Raw genomic sequence first — 23,718 nt, 5'->3', positions numbered from 1 at the left:
GTGTAGCTGATATATAATAGAAGCTAGCTGTCTTTAAAACACATCTTCCCATTTAGAAATTCTTCACCCGAATATTTTTTCCATTCCTTTGCACTAGCCCATATGTACACAAACAAATCACCACCTCAGCTGTCTGACCCTCTCTTAAGAGTGAAGCTAAGGTACATGTTTTCTTGAAATCCCTTTTTAGGCAAAGGAATGTAGTTAACAACCTTTCTCTGTGACCTGCTTGTCAAGCTGTGTGGGAGCAGAGGAGGAAGGAAACTGTTGTCATGAAAGACAGCCCATGTTTCTGAAGGAATTTAACAACCCAGGAAAAGTCCTCTTCATTTTGATACCTGTATTTGTGTTGGTGGAAAGTAGTTCTATATGGAGATGGTTTTCTTAAAAATGAATATGATGCAGTAAAGATAGTATTAGTCCCTACATACTACCTCCATATTTAGGAGTATTTTGAAAGAAATGATGTTTAGTACATTGTTTCACCACCCTCTATCTCTTCCATTTAAAAAATCTGTCAATATCAGTGCTTGTACAGCTGCATAATTCCATAAGAACGGTGCTTCAGACACAACACAAAGAAAAAGCAATTGAGTTGCTTTTCCAATTAGTTGCTATATATCGATGTTTCACAAGACTTTAAGTATTTCTTTTCATTAACATTTTCTTTGAATCACACTACTCATTTTTCAAGGGAAGAACCTTCTATTCATTTTATCTGATCTAAAAATACAAATATGCATGAAGAAATCTAAGCGGCATTGGGGAAAATGAAAGCAACAGTACAGAATGTTGCATGGGTATGAATTTGGGCAGGAAGCAAAATGTGTTTTGAAATAGGAAAAAAATGTTTTTCCATTTGGGGATACCCCAAATCAGCCACAGTCCAACCTTCATGTCAAAGGACTTTAAGGCATTAAAAGCACGCATGTGAACATAGCTTTTAAAATACCAATAATTATCAGGAAATAGTTCCTGTATGCCTGAGAAAGTAAAATTAGGCCTATTTAAGGATACAAGAATTTAGTATATTCCTGCACTTTTTGATGGTTATTATCAATATTAGCCCTAGTGAAAGAGTGAGATTAAATTGTCTTAAATGTTTCAACAATTTTCTGTTGTCTTCTGCCCAGTGGCAGCACAACACCCCTCCAAACCTTATCTATTGCTGCTCTACTTTTCCACCTCAGGCCATACATTACTGGCTTCCTACTGTCATTTTCAGACTACCATCAATGCAATCTGGCACTGTCACTTAATAAACCACTTCTTATTCAAAACTCATGCTATTTGCTGATACCACCTTTTCCCCACACTTTTGGTATAACCTGCTGAACTTCCCATTACTGCCATTTTTCTCAATGATTCGGCACTTGGTTTACTTTCATATATTCTATTCCAGGGTAGTTGGGTACTTGGGAGTTGCTGGTGAGTTCCATCAACACAATGGAACAGATGGCATCCATGCCTCTTAACCTCATTCCCTGACATACTCTGGTTGTGCTAGATTATGCAAGGTTATGTGGTAGTAACAAACATCCCCCTAAACTTAGTGGCTTCAAAGAATCAAGGTTCATTTCTTATTCTCACTCCATGTTCACCGCAGGTTGGCTGGGTGAGATACTATTTGGGGGCAGCTGGCTCTGCCCATTGCAGTCACTCAGGGACCCGGACAGAATGGACAGCTATCTTGAGCATTGACTTTCTACCTGCACCCAATCCATCAGTAAATATTGTCAGTTCTCTCTCCAAATTATGTGCCACATCTGACTGCTATTTACTGTCCCCCTGTGATAGCCTCCTTTTCTGGCTCCCTTTCTTGCCCATCTTAGGCACGCTTCAGTAGTAGGGAAGGTCTCCAACCAGCAATTAAATCCTCTAGCCTGAATTGACTCGTGTCACTTCCACTCAGCAACTCATTAGCCAGAACTAGTTACATGGACTGTTCAACCACAGGGCATCCAAGATATGCAGTCTTGCCCTGTGCCTGGACATGTTAATGCACAACATTAATAACTATCAAGGGTATATCTGATATTTCTTCTCAACATTGGCCCCATGGTTCCTCAGTCTCCTCAACTTCAGTTTAGCTGTCTAGAAATGTGGTCACACCTTGTGTATTACCTAGAAGTACAATACAAAGATCTGGAGTTCTGAAATTCCCCTCTCTGACCACTACTTTCTGTCATTTCCCAAGCCCTGTGCTAAGAATGGTTATAAAAGCAAATGAGACATATGAGTTGACCTTGAAAAATTCTCAGGACAATGGAAGAGTCAGGAAACCTCTACAATGTGAGATGTTCTGAGAATGGGTGGGTGTACAAACCAAGAGCCCAACACAGACCAGGGATGAAGGAAGAGGGTGAAAGATGAGGACATCTTTCCTGAATGGTGTGATACTACTGCTGAATCTTCAAGGTAGAATCAGAATTAGCCACAGACGTGCCACTATAGACAGTGGAAACAGCATGTGTAGATGCCCAGCAAAGTGACAAGTAGCTATCAGCATAAAGAGCATGGCAGGGGTGCTAGAGATGAAGGTAGAGTGATAGGTTGGGGGCAAATCATGAAAGACTTTGAATACAATGATAAAGGCTGTGGATTTTTATCCTGAAGGTATAGGGAAACTTTGAACTAAACAGGGTTGTATCATTATCAAGATTTGTGTTTTTAAAGTATCGTTGAAGTTTGCTTATTGACCAATATTTCATAGTCATTAGAAATACTTCACTGACCAAATTAAATGAACAATAGCAAAGCTTTACAAAAATATGTTTTTTTATTTTGTTATTAATTCCATAAATGAAACCCACGATGTTATAATAATACAAATGTTTTGATCTTTTAAAATGTTTCTTTCTTGGATTTATTACATTCATCCATATGTTTTTACTTATTCACCAAATTAAATCATATTTTTATGCCTGAGAATTTTAGCATATATGTATGTCCTTCAATATTATAATTTTTAAAACAAACATTAAACAGTAGTAATAAGCTACAGTCCCTGTTAAACCTAAATCTTTATGGTGTAGGCTCACCAGCAAATTTCCCCAAAACTTGAAGAATTTTTTTTCCAAATCTGCAAAAACAAGGAAATTATTTTAGTTCCAACTATCATACAATTCAGGTGTAAGGCATGTAAAAAAGAAAGGTCCATGAATCTTGATGATACTATAAATGAAAGTGGTTTGAGTTTAAAAACTTAAAGTTTAGAAAATCAGTCTCATTATGAAATTCTAAATAGAGCATTGTTAATTTTTAAAAATTTATCTCTTTCCATTTATTTCTGGAAATCCTTGGCAATCTAATGGTGATAAAATTTTCTCTAAAATCCCATGCAATTTTTAAAAATCTAGATGTCTTTTCCACAATTATTCATTCCCTCCACTTTACAGTTTTAGACTGAGGTAATGGTTCTGTAAAGAAGTCATATTGATTAGCTTGAAGTCAATTTCTAACCTATTCCAGCACTCCAGCTTCCTTAGACCATTTTGTGGGTTTGGTTTGGTTTTGTGTTTTCTTTTTTCCCATTTTGTGGAAGATGTTCATGTCTTCTTTCACATTTCAGATTGGATAATTCAGACATTTTTATCCTTACTTTTGACTGTATATGTTTTCATTGCTTTCTATTGTTTATGTTGCTTCGAAATAATATAGGTGAAAGCACTTTTCCGGGAGCGGGGAGTGAAACTGAGCATAGTGGAGCCAGCCTTGCGTGGCTGCTAGTGGGGGCCGATTCCAAGATGGGGCATCACAAGAAAGGTTTTCAAGAGTGCTAGGGAATAGGTCATAAGTTACAGATTTTAAACCAGAGTTTGAGAGACAGCTGTAGACTGGAAAAAGGAATAACAAGAGTAGCCAAATTCCACCAACCAGAGCCAATAGGCAGAGGGAACTTGTAGAAATAAAACAAGGTCTCTCAATATAGAACAAGTAGGGGTGGAGAAAAGAGTGTGGCTATATCTAACCCAAGACTGAAACTAATCACAAACACTGAAGTCCAGCCCTGACATTCTTCCCATTATTTTGGCCACTGTGATTCCAAAAATTAGGGACTGGATCTTTAATAGCAAAAATAGGCTGGAAATATTATAGACAATTCAGAAAAATTATTGCTACAACTACCAATTCTATGAAATGCCTTGACCTCTTAAAATTGACTTCTTTATTACTGCTGCTCTTTTATTATGTTGGCCAACTTATATCAATAAGTTATATATTTAAACCAGCCTTGATCTTTATAAGTTTTATTTTTAAGTCTCATTTAGACTTGGAAATTAGACTTAGGTAAGTATGTTTTTCAGGCTTTACAGTGAAATCCAATGCCCATAACAGGCAAGTAGAAAAAGAAAATGTAAAGCTCTTATTTTATTCTTATCTTTATCAATAAGAACAAAATGATCACTTTAGTGCTTTTTTTGTTCCAAGATCCAGTGTACTAGAACAAAGAGCCTAGAGCTCTTTGGGAAATTTCTGAGGTGACCTATCTGAGACTTCTCATCCGCTTCTTACCTGCTCTTCCCTCAATCCTTTTAGACCTTCATATAAGAAACCAAATGAGGATGTTTTGGTGCAAGACCTCTTCTACAAGTTTCTCAATATTTTTATTTCTCTATTTCATTATGTTGTTTTGTGATTCTTATTTCCCTGCTCCCTCCAAGACTCCTACTTCAGTATCACTATAAGGCCACTCACAAGGGCCAAAAATTCACGTTTGTGATGCCCAGGCTTGGACTTCCTTCAAAGAACTTTCTTACTTGGAATAAGATAATGAGTTTACTTCAACCTTAACACTTCCTTAGTGTTAACACCTTAGGGTGGCAAAGCAATTTAGAGGGCGCAAAGCACTTTCACACGTCCTCCTGTTTAATCTTCACCACAGCCTGTGAGCAAGCAGGGCAGGCATCTCATTTTACAAATAAGAAATCTGGGGATCAAGAAAAGACTCTGGGCAACCCAAATCCAGCTCTCCTAGCATTACCCCTGAACTTTGCCGATCATGTAACTGCCTTTAGATTACTTCATGTCATTTTCAATTTTAAATGATATGATCAGATTTGCATTTTAATAAGATACATGGGAGATATATTTAAGAGAGGCAAGTTTGCAAGTGCAGAGATCAGGTAGTTAGAAGTTTAGGCAAGTATGATGAGGATCTGAACTAGTAGTGTGGTGATGGAATGGGAAAATAGGAAAGAAACATGACATGTAAGTTGTTACCAGATTACAAAGCCCCTCTACCAAAACAAACATTAAGTAGGTTAGAGTTGACTGTATTGGCAATTTAGTCTTTATTTGATGATTCAAATAAAACTTTCTATATCACAAAATGCCTTGAAGTTATCAATACCAAAATTCATGTACTAATGACATACAGAAGTGCAAGTTAATAAAGCTATATCTTTGTTATCAGAGATTTACTAATTAGAAGAATTAAACACAAAGTTGGAAAGCAACAAATTAATGTTGAAAAGACTTAGAAAGACTTTGGTCTTTCTTCATTCACATTCAGTCCCTTATATTTCACATTCTCTTCCAATCACATCCTCTCAACTGATAACCATTCTTTTGAGTACAAATACAATACAGGCAATAAATGCAACCAAAAGAGATATATTTCATCCTCCCCTTTCCAGTGTCATCTCCTTCCTACATCTGTACCCACATACTCTGCCATCCCTCCTCGAGCAGAAGACATGTTTGTACCTCTAAGACCAACCACTGCACCTGTTTGTAAACCCATCCCTTCTTAAGGACATTGCTTCTGTGATTATCCCCTTTCTCTTCTGCATAAATTTGTTCTTTTATGCACCATCATTTCTCTCAGCATGACAATGATGCTTCGACTCCATCCTTCCATAAAAAACCCCTTTCTTGACCATACATCATTTTCCAACTAATGCCTCATTCTTTGTTTTCCTCATCACAAATCGGTGCAAAACTATCAAGTACATTTACTGTTTCCACTTACTAACTCTTAGTCTTTTCTCAATATCCTCTAATTGGAATTTGGTACCCTCTATGCTTTACAGTAGCTCATTCAGCCCAAGTCAGTGTTCATCACTTACCAATAAAAAATACATTTCTCACCTTTTAGGCATTTAATATGGAAAAAATTTAATTATTTTTATGAATTTACATAAAATGATATAAATTAATTACACTGAGAATAATAAAAGTATTTTTGCATATAATTATCATATGATTGATACAATAAGAGTTTCATGAAGTCTTGGCATGGTAACTTTCTCAGATGAATTCTGCCATGCCTGATATCAAGCTGAATAAGATTTTTTGTCTTTTCTTCTTTCCTTCCTTCCATTCTTCTCTCATTCCTTCTTTCTTTACTTCATTGTCTTTCTTCTTTTTTCTAATCAACTGAGTATCTTCAGTTCTAACTCAGATAGGACTGAGTGAAATCAGTCAGACTTAAATGATAATAGAATTTTGCCTCAACATAGTAACATTGTATTAATCTCTTAAATTTTTTTAAGCTGTGCAGAAGATAAATTATATGTGATTTCTAAAGAATCTGTGTCAAACTCTAGCAAACTAGCTTAATTATGAAAAATTAAATTTTCTGTAATGATCTCTTCTTTTGAGTGTTTAACATAGAATTACATTTGCTCAGTCATGAGCTTGGTTGTTTTAAAGCATTTTGTGTAATTTGTGTAAGTGTAATTTCAGCCTTCCTTTAGTTTTTTGGCATTTAAACCACTTAAAAATTATCAGTGGGTTTGTACTTCTTTTAATTAAAAAGAAGCAAAGATAATGAATTGCTTTCCCAAAATCTGAGCACATCTTACTGCATATGGCACTGATACACATATAAAATTAATCTGTGTTAGTTTTGTAAATAGCAGATCAAAATGCTACTTCTTTTTGTTTTAGCATTTCAATAATATGATGTAAGAGTGTATTTGTTATTCACATGACAAATATCATCACATTTTAATATGAATAAAAAGAAAGTACTTATTCTTATTTTTCTTTAAAGTCATTGAGGTTTCTAGGGAAATGTTGGAAAATGTAAAAGAGAACATGACTGTAGCTCAAAAACAACAGCTTAGAATTGTCTGAGCCTCTAGGAACTGTCAGCAGCTTCCATCATTTAAATTCAACTTACATGTGGGAGAGGCATGTGAGAGGTAAAACTGGCATACAAAAGGCAAAACAGATAAGTTGTACAAATTAAAAAATGGAATGGAGGGTTTTGATTTAAAATTTTCTTTCTATTCTTTAAGTGGAATTTTTCCTTCATCAGAGGATAAACTGAAAAGTTCAGCTTTTTGGTGATAATGAGACAGTAATGTATGTAAGTTATTCAGAAAGAAAAATTGCTGTTTATAATTTTATAATCAAAGTAATTTTAGTTACAACAGATATATTGAACGGTATCACTGACAAATCCTTTATCTATATAAATAAAGTGGAAAAAATTACATGCCTAGCAAGGCATGATTACTTTGTCATCTTACCTATTTAAAAAACAAAAACAAAAAACACTGACTACTGGATTGATATTGACCCTAAAATACAAAAAAGAAAAAATGCATTCTAAATTTTGAAAACTTCAGATTAAGGTCTATATAAAATTTGTGTAAATTTATTTTTCAACTTTGCAATAATTTAAATGAGTGTAGAACCAGTCTCTATGAATCATATTTAATGGGAATGTAAATTGATACAGCCACTATGGAGAACAGTATGGAGGTTCTTTAAAAAACTAAACCCAAGAGGGTTCCCTTTTCTCCACACCCTCTCCAGCATTTATTGTTTGTAGATTTTTTGATGATGGCCATTCTGGCCGGTGTGAGGTGATACTTCATTGTAGTTTTGATTTGCATATCTCTAATGATTAGTGATATTGAGCATCCTTGCATGTGTTTGTTGGCAATCTGTATATCTTCTTTGGAGAAATGTCTATTTAGGTCTTCTGCCCATTTTTAGATAGGGTTGTTTGTTTTTTTTTGATATTGAGCTGCATAACCTGCTTGTATATTTTGGAGATTAATCCTTTGTCAGTTGCTTTGTTTGCAAATATTTTCTCCCATTCTCAGGGTTGTCTTTTCATCTTGTTTCGTCTTGTTTATGGTTTCCTTTGCTGTGCAAAAGCTTTTAAGTTTCATTAGGCCCCATTTTTTAATTTTTGTTTTTATTTACATTTCTCTAGGAGGTGGGTCAAAAAGGACCTTGCTGTGATTTATGTCATAGAGTGTTCTGCCTATGTTTTCCTCTAAGAGTTTGATAGTGTCTGGCCTTACATTTAGGTTTTTAAACCATTTTGAGTTTATTTTTGTGGATGGTGTTAGGGAGTGTTCTAATTTCATTCTTTTACATGTAGCTGTCCAGTTTTCCCAGCACCACTTATTGAAGAGGCTGTCTTTTCTCCATTGTATATTCTTGCCTCCTTTATCAAAGATAAGGTGACCATATGTGCATGGGTTTATCTCTGGGCTTTCTCTCCTGTTCCATTGATCTATATGTCTGTTGTTGTGCCAGTACCCTACTGTCTTGATTACTGTAGCTTTGTAGTATAGTCTGAAGTCAGGGAGCCTGATTCCTCCAGCTCCATTTTTCTTTCTCAAGATTGCTTTGGCTATTCAGGGTCTTTTGTGTTTCCATACAAATTGTGAAATTTTTTGTTCTAGTTCTGTGAAAAATGCCATTGGTAGTTTGATAGTGATTGCACTGAATCTGTAGATTGCTTTCGGTAGTAGAGTCATTTTCACAATGTTGATTCTTCCAATGCAAGTACATGGTATATCTCTCCATCTGCTTGTATCATCTTTAGTTTCTTTCATCAGTTTCTTACAGTTTTCTGCATACAGGTCGTTTGTCTCCTTAGGTAGGTTTATTCCTAGGTATTTTATTCTTTTTGTTGCAATGGTAAATGGGAGTGTTTCCTTAATTTCTCTTTCAGATTTTTCATCATTAGTGGATAGGAATGCAAGAGATTTCTGTGCATTAATTTTGTATCCTGCTACTTTACCAAATTCATTGATTAGCTCTAGTAGTTTTCTGGTAGCATCTTTACGATTCTCTATGTATAGTATCATGTCATCTGCAAACAGTGACAGTTTTACTTCTTCTTTTCTGATTTGGATTCCTTTTATTTCATTTTCTTCTCTGATTGCTGTGGCTAAAACTTCCAAAACTGTTGAATAATAGTGGTGAGAGTGGGCAACCTTATCTTGTTCCTGATCTTAGTGGAAATGGTTTCAGTTTTTCACCATTGAGAATGATGTTGGCTGTGGGTTTGTCATATATGGCCTTTATTATGTTGAGGTAAGTTCCCTCTATGCCTACTTTCTGGAGAGTTTTTATCATAAATGGGTGTTGGATTTTGTCAAAAGCTTTTTCTGCATGAATTGAGATGATCATATGGTTTTTGTCCTTCAATTTGTTAAGATGGTGTATCACATTGATTGATTTGCATGTATTGAAGAATCCTTGCATTCCTGGGATAAACTCCAGTTGTTCATGGTGTATGATCCTTTCAATGTGCTGTTGGATTCTATTTGCTAGTATTTTGTTGAGGATTTTTGCATCTATGTTCATCAGTGATATTGGCCTGTAGTTTTCTTTTTTTGTGACATCTTTGTCTGGTTTTGGTATCATGGTGATGGTGGCCTTGTAGAATGAGTTTGGGAGTGTTCCTCCCTCTGCTATATTTTGGAAGAGTTTGCGAAGGATAGGTGTTAGCTCTTCTCTAAATGTTTGATAGAATTTGCCTATGAAGCCATCTGGTCCTGGGCTTATATTTATGCATATTTATACCTTGTTTTTTGTGGGGGGTTTTTTTTTTTTTTTAATTGAAGTATAGATGATTTACAATGTTTCAGGTGTACAGCAAAGTGATTCCGTTATATATATATTGTTTTTCAGATTCTTTTCGAGTATAGGTTATTACAAGACATTGAATATAGTTTCCTGTGCTATATAATAGGTCCTTGTTGTTTATCTATTTTTTATATAGTAATGTGTATCTCTTAGTTCCAAATTTCTAGTTTATCCCTCCCCACTTCCCCCTTTAATAACCATTAGTTTGTTTTCTATGTCTGTGAATCTATTTCTATTTTTCCACACCCTCTCCAGCATTTGTTATTTGTAGACTTTTTGATGATGACCATTCTGACTTGTGTGCGGTGAAACCTCATTGTAGTTTTTATTGGCATTTCTCTAATAATCAGCGATGTTGAGTATCTTTACATGTGGCTGTTGGCCATCAGTATGTCTTCTTTGGAGAAATGTCTATGTAGGTCTTCTGCCCATTTTTTGATTGGGTTGTGTGTGTTTTTGATATTGAACTGTGTAAGTTGTTGTATATTTTGGAAATTAACCCCTTGTCAGTTGCATTGTTTCCAAATATTTTCTCTCATTCTGTAGGTTGCTTTTTTGTTTTGTTTATGGCTTCCTTTGCTGCATATACTATGCTTAATGTGTATATTATGCCTAATTTAAATGGGACAACTTATATATCTGTCAAAGTGATGTGCTAGAGCTACATGGAGAATAAAATGGGAACTGTGAATATACTGGGAAAGGTAGTGCTATGTTGGGAAAAAATGAAAATATAATAGAATAAACACGGCTTAACTATTGCAGAATATATGCTAATATAGAAAAGAAATAGTAAGAAGTTCAAAGGGAGATCTGGAGACAATTAAAAGCATATCTAGGGTTGTATAGTAATGCTACCAAAATCTGAGGTGTGGAAAATGATGTGAAAGTATTTCCTTAGAATTTATTAATATCATTAATTCATGTCTTATTAGCCATCTTTCACTAGGTAAAGTTATAGTTACAAACGACCTCAAAACCTAGAAGGCTTACAGCATCAGTAAGTGACATAATTCTTGCTCCCATGGCTGTGGTCAACTATGGCCCTGCTCTATATATCTTCTCATTCTGGGATTGGTTGAAGAAACAGCTCCTATTTTGGATGTGTCTTTTTTTATGCAAAGGGAACAAGCAAGAAAGTAGAAATCCACATGTTGGCTTTTATATATCTTCTCACTTCCACTGACATTTCAATGGCAAAAACAAGTCATAAGCCTATCAGTGATATCATGGAACTTCAAGTCATATGGCTATGGAGAGGAATGTATAATCCCTTTATTGGGAAAATAATTCAATCTACTGTAAGTGTCATATGCCAATAGTGTCTTCCATGAAGAATGTGAGACTATACATAAGTCTTGAAAAGTTAGCGCAAATACAGGACAGCAGCCAAATAATCATTTAATGATGACAGGAAGGAGTCTCCATTAGCACTGACATCTCTGACTTTTTTCCTTTGAAATTAGAGTAGGATGGATGTTTAAAGTAAAACTAATTTTCAAAAGGAACATGAGTTTTATAGAACAGGTAGAAGTATGATATATGACAATAAGAATGCAAAGGGTGGACTATGGTAATTAAAAATATAGTATTTTAATAAAGTTTTTAAATTGTTCATGAAGTAATAGATTAGGATAATCTGAAGTTGTATATTATAATCCTTAAAGCAGCCATCAAAATAATAACTGAAAAATATAACAATATAATTATTAGAAGAGATAAGACAAAATAAATACCATAGAATATTTGATTTTCCTAAAAAAAAAAAAAAATGGCAGAAAAGGAAACAGAGGAAAACAAAAAGATTAGCTAAATATGAATCAAACACCAAGTTGGTAGACTTAAAAACAAACATATCAATAATTACATTAAAGTAAATGGACTAAATACCCTGATTAAATGTAGACATATTCAGACTAGATAAAAAAGCAAAATCCAACTATACATTGTTTACAAGGAACACTCTTTAAACATAACTTAATGAACAGGTTGAAAGTAAAAAGACAGAATCAATAAGCAAAAGAAAGGTGGTGTGGTTATCTGAATATCAGAACAAAGTAGACTTCAAGATGAATCGTGTGACCAGAGAGTAAAGGGGTGCATTTCATAATGCTAAAGGATCACTTATTAAAGAAGACATAAGACTACTAAATGTTTATAAACCCAATATCAGAGCTCCCAAATACAAGATGAAACAAAAGAACAAAACAAAAGAGAACTAGAAACAGTTTTACTGCCACCAGTAGAGATTTTAGCACACCTTTCTCAGTAATAGAACAATTAAACAAAAAATCCATACAGTTATGGGTGATTTGGACCATCAACTTAAGCTATTAATATTTACAGAAAATCACTCCCCACAAGAGGTTACAACTTCTAAGATGCACATGGAATAGTCAAGAAGATAGATCATATTCTGGCCCATAAAACACAAGTTTTAATAAATTTCAAAGGACTTAAATTAAACAGAATATTTTCTTTAACCATGATGGATAGATCACCATGGATGGATTTTTTTATAACATCTTGAACACGAGACATAGAGCTGTCAAACTCCAGAGAGATTTGTTTCAAAGCCTGGACAATCAGGCTGAGCTCTTTTCAATACTTAAGACTTTTCAGGACTTCAAAACAATTTACTCTTGCAGCTCACACAATCTACTTTTTATTTCAACTCTCATCCAGGTTGATCATTTGATTGAATTTTGCATTGGGGGGGTGGTGGAGTAAAAAGATATAAAAGTCTTCCTACCTAACTCTATAAGTCCTTTGAATTTAATGGAACCTTATGCAATATGTTTATTACTTTCCTTTTAATGTTAAGACCTTGGCTTAACAAGAGTGGCTCTTGGAAGCCTGCATTTCTCTGTGTCCTTAAGACCACACAACTCTTTTGTATATTTAAAATGATTCCCAATGAATTTTGGATATTTAAATTAAAGATAAATAAAAATAATGTACCTTTAAAAACCCTCAAATATTTGGAGGTTAAAAAAATACACTACTAAATAATCCTTGGGTCAAAGAAGAAATCTTGAAGGATATTACAATATATATTTTCACAAAAATACATGAAAACACAACATATTAATATTTGTGGGATGCAGCTAAAGCAGTCTTTAGGAGAAAATGTACAGATTTAAATACCTATATTAGAAAATAAGAAAGGTATAAAATCAAGCACTTCTTCCATTTTAAGAAATTAAAAAATAAACTCTAAGTATATAGCATAAAGGAAATAATAAGAGTAGGAAGCAGTAAAATAGAAAATTTAAGTAGCCTTGTATAAAGAAATGAAATAATAATACCAATCCTCCACAAACTCTTTCATAAAATAGAGAAAGTAGGAACACTTCCCAACTCATATCATGAGGCCATTTTAACCATAATAATAAAACAAAATAAGAACAATACAAGAAAAGAAAATTACAGCCAGCATATCTTGTGAACCATAGACACGAAAATACTTACCAAAATACTAGCAAAAGAAATCCAGCTATAAATAAAAAGGGTTATATACCATGATCAAGTTTGACTTATCCCCAAAATGTGAGGTTGGCTTAACATATGGAAATCAATCAACATATTTCACCACACTGACAGGTCAAGAGAGAGAAATCATGTCCACGTGGTAAAAACAAAGAACCCCAACCTCTACTTCACGTTATGCACAAAATCCAATTTTAGATACACCATAAAAAATATAAAGTAAAATTTTAAAATTAATAAAAATGGGGAATAGAATAAAGCACAGAAGAATATCTGCATGAGCTTCGAGTAGAGGACTTCTTAGAAATGACACAGAAAGGACAAATCATAAAAGAAAAAAATTGATTTCATCAACATAAAAATTTCTGCACATCCACAAAAAAAACAAAACACGTTCAAGAAAATAGACTGAGAAAATATATCCCAATACATGTATCTGACAAAAAGTTGTACCCAAAATATATTAAAAATTTCTGTAACTCAAGAATTCTTTAAAAAAATGAATCAAACACCAAGTTGGGAGACTTAAAACCAAACATACCAATAATTACATTAAAGTAAATGGACTAAATACCCTGATTAAATGCAGACAGATTCAGACTAGATAAAAAAGTGACATTACACTCTATATTGTTTACAAGAAACACACTTTAGACACAAGTTAAGAAACAGGTTGAAAGAAAAAAAGACAGAAACAATAAGCAAAAGAAAGCTGGTGTGGCTATCTGAATATCATAATCCCACTGTGAGGTATTTGTTGAAGAGAAATAACTTGTGTGCAGAAAAAGTCTTTTACAAGAATATTTACAACAGCTTTATTCATAAATATTCAGTTATTGCTTCCAGCCAGTAACTGGAAACAACAAGATGTACTTCAACAAGAAAATGGAAAAATAAGCTGTGGTATATTCACTCAATAGATTACCAAGCAATAAAAAGAAATAAACTACTGATACAGGCGACTACCTGAATTCATCTTAAAAACTATGATGCCAAGTGGAAGAAGTTGAATACAATAATTACATATTGTATGATTCCATTGATATAATATTCTAAAATAGTCCATCTGTGGTGACAGATCGGATTACTGACCAGCCTATATGTAGAGACATAGTAGTGGTAGGGAAATGGCTGAGAAGGGCAGAAGCAAACTTTCTGGAATCATGGAGTTGTTCTTTGTCTTGGCATGCATTCCTCAAAATTGACTGAAAGATATGAGCATTTCACTGAATGTAAATTTTAGTGAAACTTTGAACCAAATAAATGACATTGAATAACTGTGTGTTTGAATATTATATTTCATCATGTTTTCAGAAATAGTATAACATAGGTTAGGAATATTATAAGAGGCCCAGGAGGCATTATAGTGAGTTAGGAAGAGAACTGGGCCCAGCGGGGGGGCACACCCACTGATTTGGGCCAGAACAAGGTCATGATAAGGGAATTTTGGTAACAATTTTCCGGATGAAACCACGAGGGCAGGGAGAGTTTGAGAGAGAGGTAATTTGATCATCTCTTATAATGCTCCAATCCAGAATCTTCTTAAAGGAATTAATTAAATCAGTTTTAACTGTAGGGTAGCATATTAGGTATAATATGCTTTCAGGAGCTCCGCCTCCCTTGCTCCTCAAATTTCCCTCAGTCACACGCTGAAACCTGTTTTTATAGAATAAAGGGAAATAATTCTTTTTTTACTTTACAACTCAAAATAAAAGGCTTAAAATGCAAGTGCATGGTTAAAATAATACTTTAGGATAAATGAATTTCATTCCTGCATAATCAGCAGATGAATGCAAATAATTAAGCACCGATCCTTCCTGTTTCTGATACTGTAAAAAGAACAGGAAAAAGGAACACTCCTGGTTCAACACATACTTTCTGAGCATCTAGCATGTGCTAAATCAATAGTGTTCAAGCTTTTGTGACTGTGACCTTTAGTAAGAAATGAAATTTACATTGCAACGCTGGATGGATGTACATATGTATAACTAAAACAATGTTATAAAATAAAACTTATACTTGCTAAGTAAGATGCACTCTGTGTTTTCTATTCCAGTATATTCTGCTTCATGTACACAAAAATGTTTACAAAAATGCTGATAGTGACCCACTGACTCCATTTCATTACCCACTAATAAATTGTGAATTGTGATTGGAAAAATGCAGTGCTAACCTTGCTACTCAAAATGTGGTCTGTGTACCAGCATCATCAGTTACACCTCACACTTACTGAATCAGAATCTTCATTTTAACAAAACCTCCAGGTGCTTCCTGTGCACTGTGACAGAAGTCCTGTGCTAGACATTCACTGCATGAGGAAGATGTTTGGGCCAGAGGAAGTCTTTTCAGTATTGTTTAGGGCAGAGATTCTTAGGGATGTGTTTTTTAAAGTATACATATCCAAGCCTCGAGCCTACAAATTCAGTACCTCTTGGGATATCTAAGGGCATTTATCTAAAAAACAATACATAAATGAACAAACCAAATCTACCAGAGCTTCTGAGCCCACCCCTATTTAAGAATCTTGGTCTATAGTGTTAAATGAAGCAGTGTAACTGATTTGTTTGTTTATTACAAAGGTACAAATCTGTGCTTCAGGAAATATGGAAAGATTTTACTTTATTTTTCACTGTGATTGCTTCACATTTTATTCCCAGAATGTTTATTGATAGAGGTTTTGCTACTGCTACTTCTGGGTTTACTTCTCCGTGTGGAAGAATTTCCAAACATCTCGAGTCTACCAATAACTGCCCTTTTATAGAAATGTAATGTGACTTCCAGTAGAATTATTATTATTAGTTCTGCTGAGGTAGCACGATTCATCCCCTGGATTACTTCCAGTAGATCCCTAACCAAGGATCCCTGCTGCGAAAGAAGATAGGGCTGCCCATAAGTGGCTGTAACTGTTCATTAAGGACCTTCCCGTTGTGTTAGTATGTTTCCTGAGTGATGGGAAGTTTTAGTCTAGAAGCTGCTAATCTTGCTAACACTAAAAGGCTCTCTCTCCCATTAACAGCTTCTGTGTTGCATTAATAGTAAGAAAGTGATAAAGAGATGGACCTCAGCTGCTCAGTACCCCCTGAGGTGAGGTCCCCAGCTTCCTTCTTATCCCATAGTCCACTCTAATGGTCTCGCCTGTATTAAAATAATAGAGTGGATAATAAGTGCTGTCTATTTTAGCAGAGTCTAAAATTCCTTCTTCTTTCTGGGGAGGAACACCATTTTTTTAGACTTCCAATTTTAAAACTATACCATCAATACTTTTGCAATTGAAGTTGATCTGTTTAATTCATAACTTTTTAAAAGTGCAGTGCAAATCAAGTACAGGGGAAAAAATGTTGCTTTGGAAAAAATAAATCTGTCTTTCCTGGAAAAACTATAAAATAGAGAACTCTCTTAGAGATGTCTTCCTGTTCTTTTTTTTATTTTCTGGTAAATCAAATCACTCATTTGCACAGCAGTGAATTGGAAAATCAAGGAATAAAGACCTTTGCTTTTGTAAATATTAATAACTCTCATGTTAATAGACAAAGAACAAATTATGAAAAATATCATATTAAAATAAAACAAGTAAGGTTAAATTTCTTAGGTTTAGGGTGCATGTTAATCAATGATGTTTTGTTCAAAACGTTATCTTATTAGGCTTCATAATGCTAGGAGCCAATGCCATACTTAATTGCCTCTGTTCTTTTTCTACTGAAAATGCATAACCTTTTGCAGAAGTGCACTTTTTAAGGATCTCTTGATTTAAACACATGCTTTTAGTATATAAGATGTCCATGGAATAAGATTATCTATGCAGTACTTAGGTTGTTGCAATTTTTCATCTATAAGCGAAACTATTTTTGCCTCCAACTACATATTTTTTTAATTGGGTAAACAGTAATCCATCATCTCAAAAGTGTTGCTCAGATTTTTATTTCTTGAACTCAAATACTAAAATTTTTTCCTCGATTTACACAATTCTTTCCTGACTTGAAAGCTTAATTTTATAATTAGGTTGTATATAGTATATTTTTACACTTGTAATTTATGTGTATAAAAAGGACCAATATCAATAATCATCAGCGACAGTATATATTTTTTAAATGAAATATATGTTCATAGCCCTCATAGAAGAAATCACTATGATGAGCTCTGCACAACATTTATGTAAGATTCAAGAAATTACTATAAAAACCAATTAAAAGATGTTTTCTAAAAACATAATTAATATATTTTTCCTTATAAGTACTTAGCATCTTGAGGGGGGGAAAAGACGTATCTAAAAAGTCAAGGCTGCCCATCTAAATTTTTTAAATTATGTATTAAAGCCTTTGAATGAAAAAAAATTTATAATTTAAGAATGAGAAAATGTCAAGTATTTTTTTTATAGACACTAGGTTTTTCCTCTAGGCAAGTAACAATCTAAATCCCTTTTAATTAAGTAACTCTTTCATATGGTCTATTAGCCAAACAATTTTGATAAATCCAGTACACTCTCGTTTGTTTTATTTTTCTTGTTAAAAGAATTATTCACCACATACCAATGGCTAGCATATTATTGTTAGTTTTCTTCAAATTTAGGGAAGAAGGGAGCCGAATATGACAATCTTAATGGAGCTGCAATAGCAAAGGAGTCCATTGGAAAAGTAGCAGGTTTCATATAGAATAGTCTTGAAGTTGTTGGTATTGTGCACACTTATCTGAATTCTTTTTGTTCACTTTCTTCTGTCCTATAGTCCATGAAGGCTCAGGAGAAACCAGTCAAAAGGAGACATCCACCTGTGATATTTGCCAGTTTGGTGCAGAATGTGATGAAGATGCCGAGGATGTCTGGTAATGTGCTATTTTATTCTTTTAAAGAAAATAATGACAATAATTAATTTCTTTTTACTTTATCAATTATTTCCTAAAAGAAGACATTTTCTGCAGTTTTTTTTTTTTTAATCCAGTTCTCATGGGGGTAAAAAATGAGGGCTACAATAACAGCAAGGACTTTCTGAAGCTGAACTAAAAGTTGGGTCAGCCAAGCAGCTGCCCAGGGCATTACTTGATAAGGTACAGTAAGATATCACCGAGACCCCCAAATACTGTCAATGTTAAGAGATGGAGAGAAAAATCATACTTACCAGAACATCTGTCAAAAAGCATGGTCAAGGAACAATGGATAGTTGCTAATCTGCTCCTAAAATGGTGGATCTGGGTAACTGCACAGATTTTACTTAAAGGGTATGCATATGCACTCCCATAGCTGAATTAGGGAGATGGTAGGGCAAGGAATAATCTTTGAGCCACCCTGTAGGATCAACTTCTCCCTTCACCCAAGCAATGCTCAGCTTCTCCTGTAAAGATATGCTGAACAGATTATGAATAATAGTCATTATTTTGAATGGGTCCCAAAATGTTAGCCTTCTAGGGCAGCCACGTGTATTGGTCCTACCCTGATCTCATACCTAAAGTGAGAAACCCAAAGGTCTTTGTATGGCATGACAGTGGAAAGAGGCAGACTCTCTTTCTTTCTGTCTCTCTTTCTCTCTTTTACACACATACCTTTCAGAAAAACAACCAGGTGTCCTTTCATATTTTTTTTTCAATATGCAGACTGTGTTTGCCTAGAGCAGTTAACAATCATTTTGATCGAAGTAGGTAAGGGAGTAAATCTTAAATGTTCTCACCACACACACAAAATATTGGTAATTATGTGAGGTGATGGAGGTGTTAGCTAACACTATGGTGGTGATCACACTGCAATATACAAGTGTATCAAACATGTTGTACACCTTAAACTTATACAATGTTATATGCCAATTATATCTCAGTAAAGTTGAGGGAAAAAGACAATCATTTTCATCAGACTTTTGTGGGTGGGGGGGGGCAATTCATCTAAGAAACAGAAAGAAAAAATTAAGGCAAGATAATTTTGGCAAGAATGAAACAGTCTGCACTGAAAACATTTTAGAATATTTTTGGATGTAGATTAAATTGAGGATTCCAACTGAGCAAACTGAGCTTCTTAGGGTAAATTAACTAGGTACTTACAAGTAAACACTGCTATTGACTAGCCACGTGAAATAGCCACCCATTAATAAAAGCAGATATCAGTAGGATTTCCATACCTGTTAAACATTTCTAGCCAATGGTCAGCTAGGAGTCAAGTCAGGGGGTGTATGCACTGGTTTGACCATCTTGAGGTAAACAGACATATGTTTTCTTAAGAACCTCCTGGACATCTTAATGGCTGATGAATTTTATGGTTCCCAAACCTGGCTGGGAATTTTTAAAACACATCGATTCTTTAGTTCCATGTCAAAATTAATGAATCAGGATTTCAGAGAAGTGGGGCTTAAAACTTTACTTGTCTAAAACTCCCCCAGATGGTTGTATAAATACTGCTCTAAGATAAATGACTGACTCAGAGAATCTTTCTCCTCCCTAAATGCTTTAAGGCTCTGTGTAGCCATAGTCATTATATATTAAGACACATTGATAAGAAATGTATCCTTAAAATATCTTGTTTTAATGTTTGCTGATGACTACATCTGTAGCTCAACTTTATTTTTAATGCTGTAAATTATCTTGCTGTCAGCTATTTTACTTTTTAAAAATTCACATGGGTCCCTAATTTTTTCTTAAGAATTTTCCATTCCCCATTCTTATCTCTTTTATGATCACCTTTAAGTGACATGGTTTCACTTTACAACTGCAAAGATTTAAGAAATGAGACAATAATAGCAGATAAAAATTACTGATTTCTTACTATGAGCTTAGTCTATTTGTATGCATTCTTTTTTTTTCTCAGTTATCTTCAAAATACACTAGAGTAGATTCCATTATGATCACTTTACAAAGAGGAAACTGAGTTTTAAAATGTTTAAGTGGCAGAGCCAAGATGAAGATATGAGGTGAAAGTAACTAGAGGATGTTAGCATAACAATTCAACCAAAGATGCAATTGAAGTATTTCTTTCCTGTCATGTCTGGAATAATGAGATGGCCAGATTGCAGGCAGCTTAGATCCAGTGACTGAAGTCCTGCAGGGTTAGAGCTGGTGACAAGAGAGAAGCCTGCAGCAGGCAATGGGAAAATGTCCAGGCAAGCAGTGTCACTCCTGGTATTCTAGCAAAAGTTTAGATCTCTGGTATACAGGACAAGGAGATTTGGGCAAGGTAAGTGGCATCAGAAAGATTAAGCAGCCATGGGTACTGGAGTTAGGAAAAGAAATTCGGTTACAAAGGGAGCAAGGAGAAGGATAAGGCATAACTTCAGTCATCAAGGAATTGGAAAGCTAATCAGGGGCAGATACTGGATAGATACCCACCTACCGGAACTGGTATATAAAGCCAAGCCTTGGCTACAAAAGGCTGGGACAAGCCCCTAGATCTCAGAAATAAATTACAAGGTCAGAATGAAGCCAGCAGCAAGGATGACTGGTTGCTGAATCAGTTAGCTTTTGGCTAGAACATCTTGTATGCCCCCAGCCTAGAGACAAGATTAGTTCCAAAATGCAGAATAAGGCTGAACCTCCAGATGGGGCTAAGTGGCCATAGCTGTGAAGATTAGAGGGATGCAGGGGGCAGGGAGCCAAGAAGATCATTATACTTCCCAGGCAAGAATGAAAAGTTGTTAGCGTTCAAATAAAATGTACTTAAAATGTCCAATGTAAGCAAGAAGGAATGGTGCTGAAATGATAAGCATATTGATTTTCATTTACATAAGTACCTTTGCATGTTAACATATTGTATTTAGTTATGGCCATGAAGGGCAGACTGGAAACAGCCGAAGGACACAAGAATAAAGCAATAAATGAAATTAAATAGGCGTGGGATGAAAGAGGCTATAAAGTAAGATAAGAAGCAATAGGGGAGGGATCTGACTCTAGTACTAGTCAACTGAATCAGGGGAGCTTGATGTGCTATTGATTCTGGATGAAACCATGGCCAGGTCCTGTCACAAACATAAAATACTGCATATGCTATGTGGAAACAAAGAGTATACGTCAGTGTTTAGTTTTATTTTTTCCCTTGACATTAACTAAACTACAATTCTATGCATACAAGTTCCTCAACCGTACATTATGAAATAATAACAAGATGTGAATAAATACTACTGAGAAACAATGTTATTATTGTAACTGCAATATTGAAACAAATGTAAAAGATTAATTCCTGATTTTTCTTTAACCCTAGCCTAAGAAATTCGTATTTTACATTTTACCACAAGGGGTTAATCTAGCTATTCAAAGATATTCAGGTATTTTCTAGATGAAGGTAAAGCTTTGTTAGAATTAAAAAGCCAGTACACAATCAGCTGATCTTGTTTTCATAGTTAGATGAGTTTTTGAGTCAAGAAGCAAGGTACATTGGACACGGGGAAGAAAAAAAAATAAATGGGGGAAGGGTAAGGAGAGTAGAGGAAAAGGAGAAAAAATAATAGAGGATGGCATTCATAAACGATGATACTAATAACGTAAAATTTTAATGCCTTTATTTTGAGAAAAACAGATGGTTTATAAGCTTATACAAGCTCCTCCCTTATGTTCTATGATTTCCTTTCAAGGTTTTTCTCTTGCCTTTTCCTTCTTCTTATGGAGAACATCAAGGCTGTAGAAATAAGAAAATGGTCAGATTTCCTCAATAGGAAAGAAAGATCATTGCTACAAAAGATTCTTCGGTTATAGATATTTACCTATGTGTAGGAAAGGATCATGCTTTCAAAAGAGAGTTGAAAGTCCACATGGTAAGTGGTCCACAACACAGATATATCCACTCTCATATCAAGGCATCTCTTTATTTAGGATGGACCTCAAAAATAATTGGAACACCAGTGCAAAGGGATATGCATGCCTGTTTATGGGGAAAGGGTTAAAAGGCAAAGAAAAGAAGGGCTTAAAAGATTGTTTCTCTTTATATCTAGACTGAAAAAAGGTCAAAACTAATATATTTATACATCAAAGAGACTCTCAGATACCTCCTGCCAAGTATAATTTATAAAGAAAAAGAAGGGCTTCCAAGTCAAACATAATAAATTTGACTCACAGCAAAGTAATAAAGCCCCATCTGATAGTACTGGGAATACTAACTTATGATTTCAACAAATATTTCTGATACTTGCTTGGTTTTAGAAACAGCTTTATATTCCCTTAATTATCTTACCTGATAAATTATTTCAGTAAGTCCAAAGTAGGTCAGTAGTAACTCTTTGCACTGGGAACTAGTCCTAAGAAGTAATTATCCTAGAACTTTCTGTTGGTCCTGTCAGTCAGAAGTAGTTCAGAGCCCTGGGGTTGATACTTGATTTAATATAAGAAAAGAGCAAGTTGATAGCTGGGTCTGATCATAGAAATGACTGGGTATGAAATTGGCTGCAGGCCTAACATTTCCAGGGTATCCAGATAGATCAAGGAAGGGAGCACAGGTGTAAGAGCAGATGCAGCTGGGTGACAAATTACATAAAGGGACAACTTAAATCATTATGCGTATTTGCTTCATATGTATGCTTTATAGCACCTGTGCCCATTTTAACTTTGCTCTTGTATTATTCTCAACATGCCACTCAGGCCCCATTAGCGAAATCGTATTGGCTTAAATGCTATTAGTTCCTCAGTAGTCATTCATTTTGTCTTTGAAAGCATTAATAATGTTTTCCAGTTTTAGTGCATCACATCCTTGTGTTTGACTGCAATGGTAAGAAAGGAGAAAAGCAAAGTAGTTCAGTAAAAAGAGTTCAGAAGAGAAAATGAATGAGCATCTATTTTTTTCTTTATTTCATTGATGTTCCGTAACTGAAACAGGGTGTGAGATTTGGCATTACTTTTGTGAGCCTCTCTTACAAAGACAGTTTAGTTTGAAGTCTTTAACATCTTGCTCCTTTGATCTAAGAAGGCTCCTTGTCACTAGGAAGACTGTGTGTTGCTGGCATCATTCCCACCTTTAATGCGTTTTGGACTGTAGAGAATCATGAATATTTGAAGCGGGGCAATGGCCAAGGATGATCCTTGGCACTAGATTTCACCATACATATAAGCAAATTAGGCATTAGGTCCTGCTGACTTCAGTATTGGGTTATGAGTTTGATTGGGAAAAATTAGACACCTCTGAGTCTTAAGATTTAGAAATGATTTCTTTTTAAAACTACTACTGGTCGACAGTTGAACAAAAAAGATTGTGTTGCAATCGGAAAGTTTCCAACTGTTTTCTACTAAGTAAAAAGAATATCATTTGGGGTTGTATGTGGGATCTAAAGAAGAAGATGCTGATTAGTCACAAAATTTTACTGAACTACGAGTTCATTCAGTCTTCCCCTAGGGTGTTTTCTTTATACTGATTTCTTTTACTCTCTTGCCTTAGAACTGTAAAAGCGGTTACCATAATTAGGACTGGCTTCTAATGTGAGTTTACTCATG

The 23,718-nt window shown here is 34.7% G+C and overlaps 1 protein-coding gene across 1 annotated transcript in view; it reads left to right on the top strand.

The window, feature by feature from the left end:
• The window catches only part of TMEFF2 (transmembrane protein with EGF like and two follistatin like domains 2), a 250,317-nt gene that overhangs the window by 114,244 nt on the left and 112,355 nt on the right, over nucleotides 1-23,718 (top strand). The window contains exon 5 of the mRNA XM_059927310.1: nucleotides 18,057-18,153. Within this exon, the coding sequence (XP_059783293.1) occupies nucleotides 18,057-18,153 (97 nt within the window). The remainder of the gene's footprint in view (nucleotides 1-18,056; nucleotides 18,154-23,718) is intronic.

Source organism: Balaenoptera ricei, chromosome 7, assembly GCF_028023285.1.
Source record: "Balaenoptera ricei isolate mBalRic1 chromosome 7, mBalRic1.hap2, whole genome shotgun sequence".
In the NCBI taxonomy this organism is placed as follows: Eukaryota; Metazoa; Chordata; class Mammalia; order Artiodactyla; family Balaenopteridae; genus Balaenoptera; species Balaenoptera ricei.
Note: the sequence above shows the minus strand (reverse complement) of the source record. Positions and strands in the feature narration are given on the sequence as shown.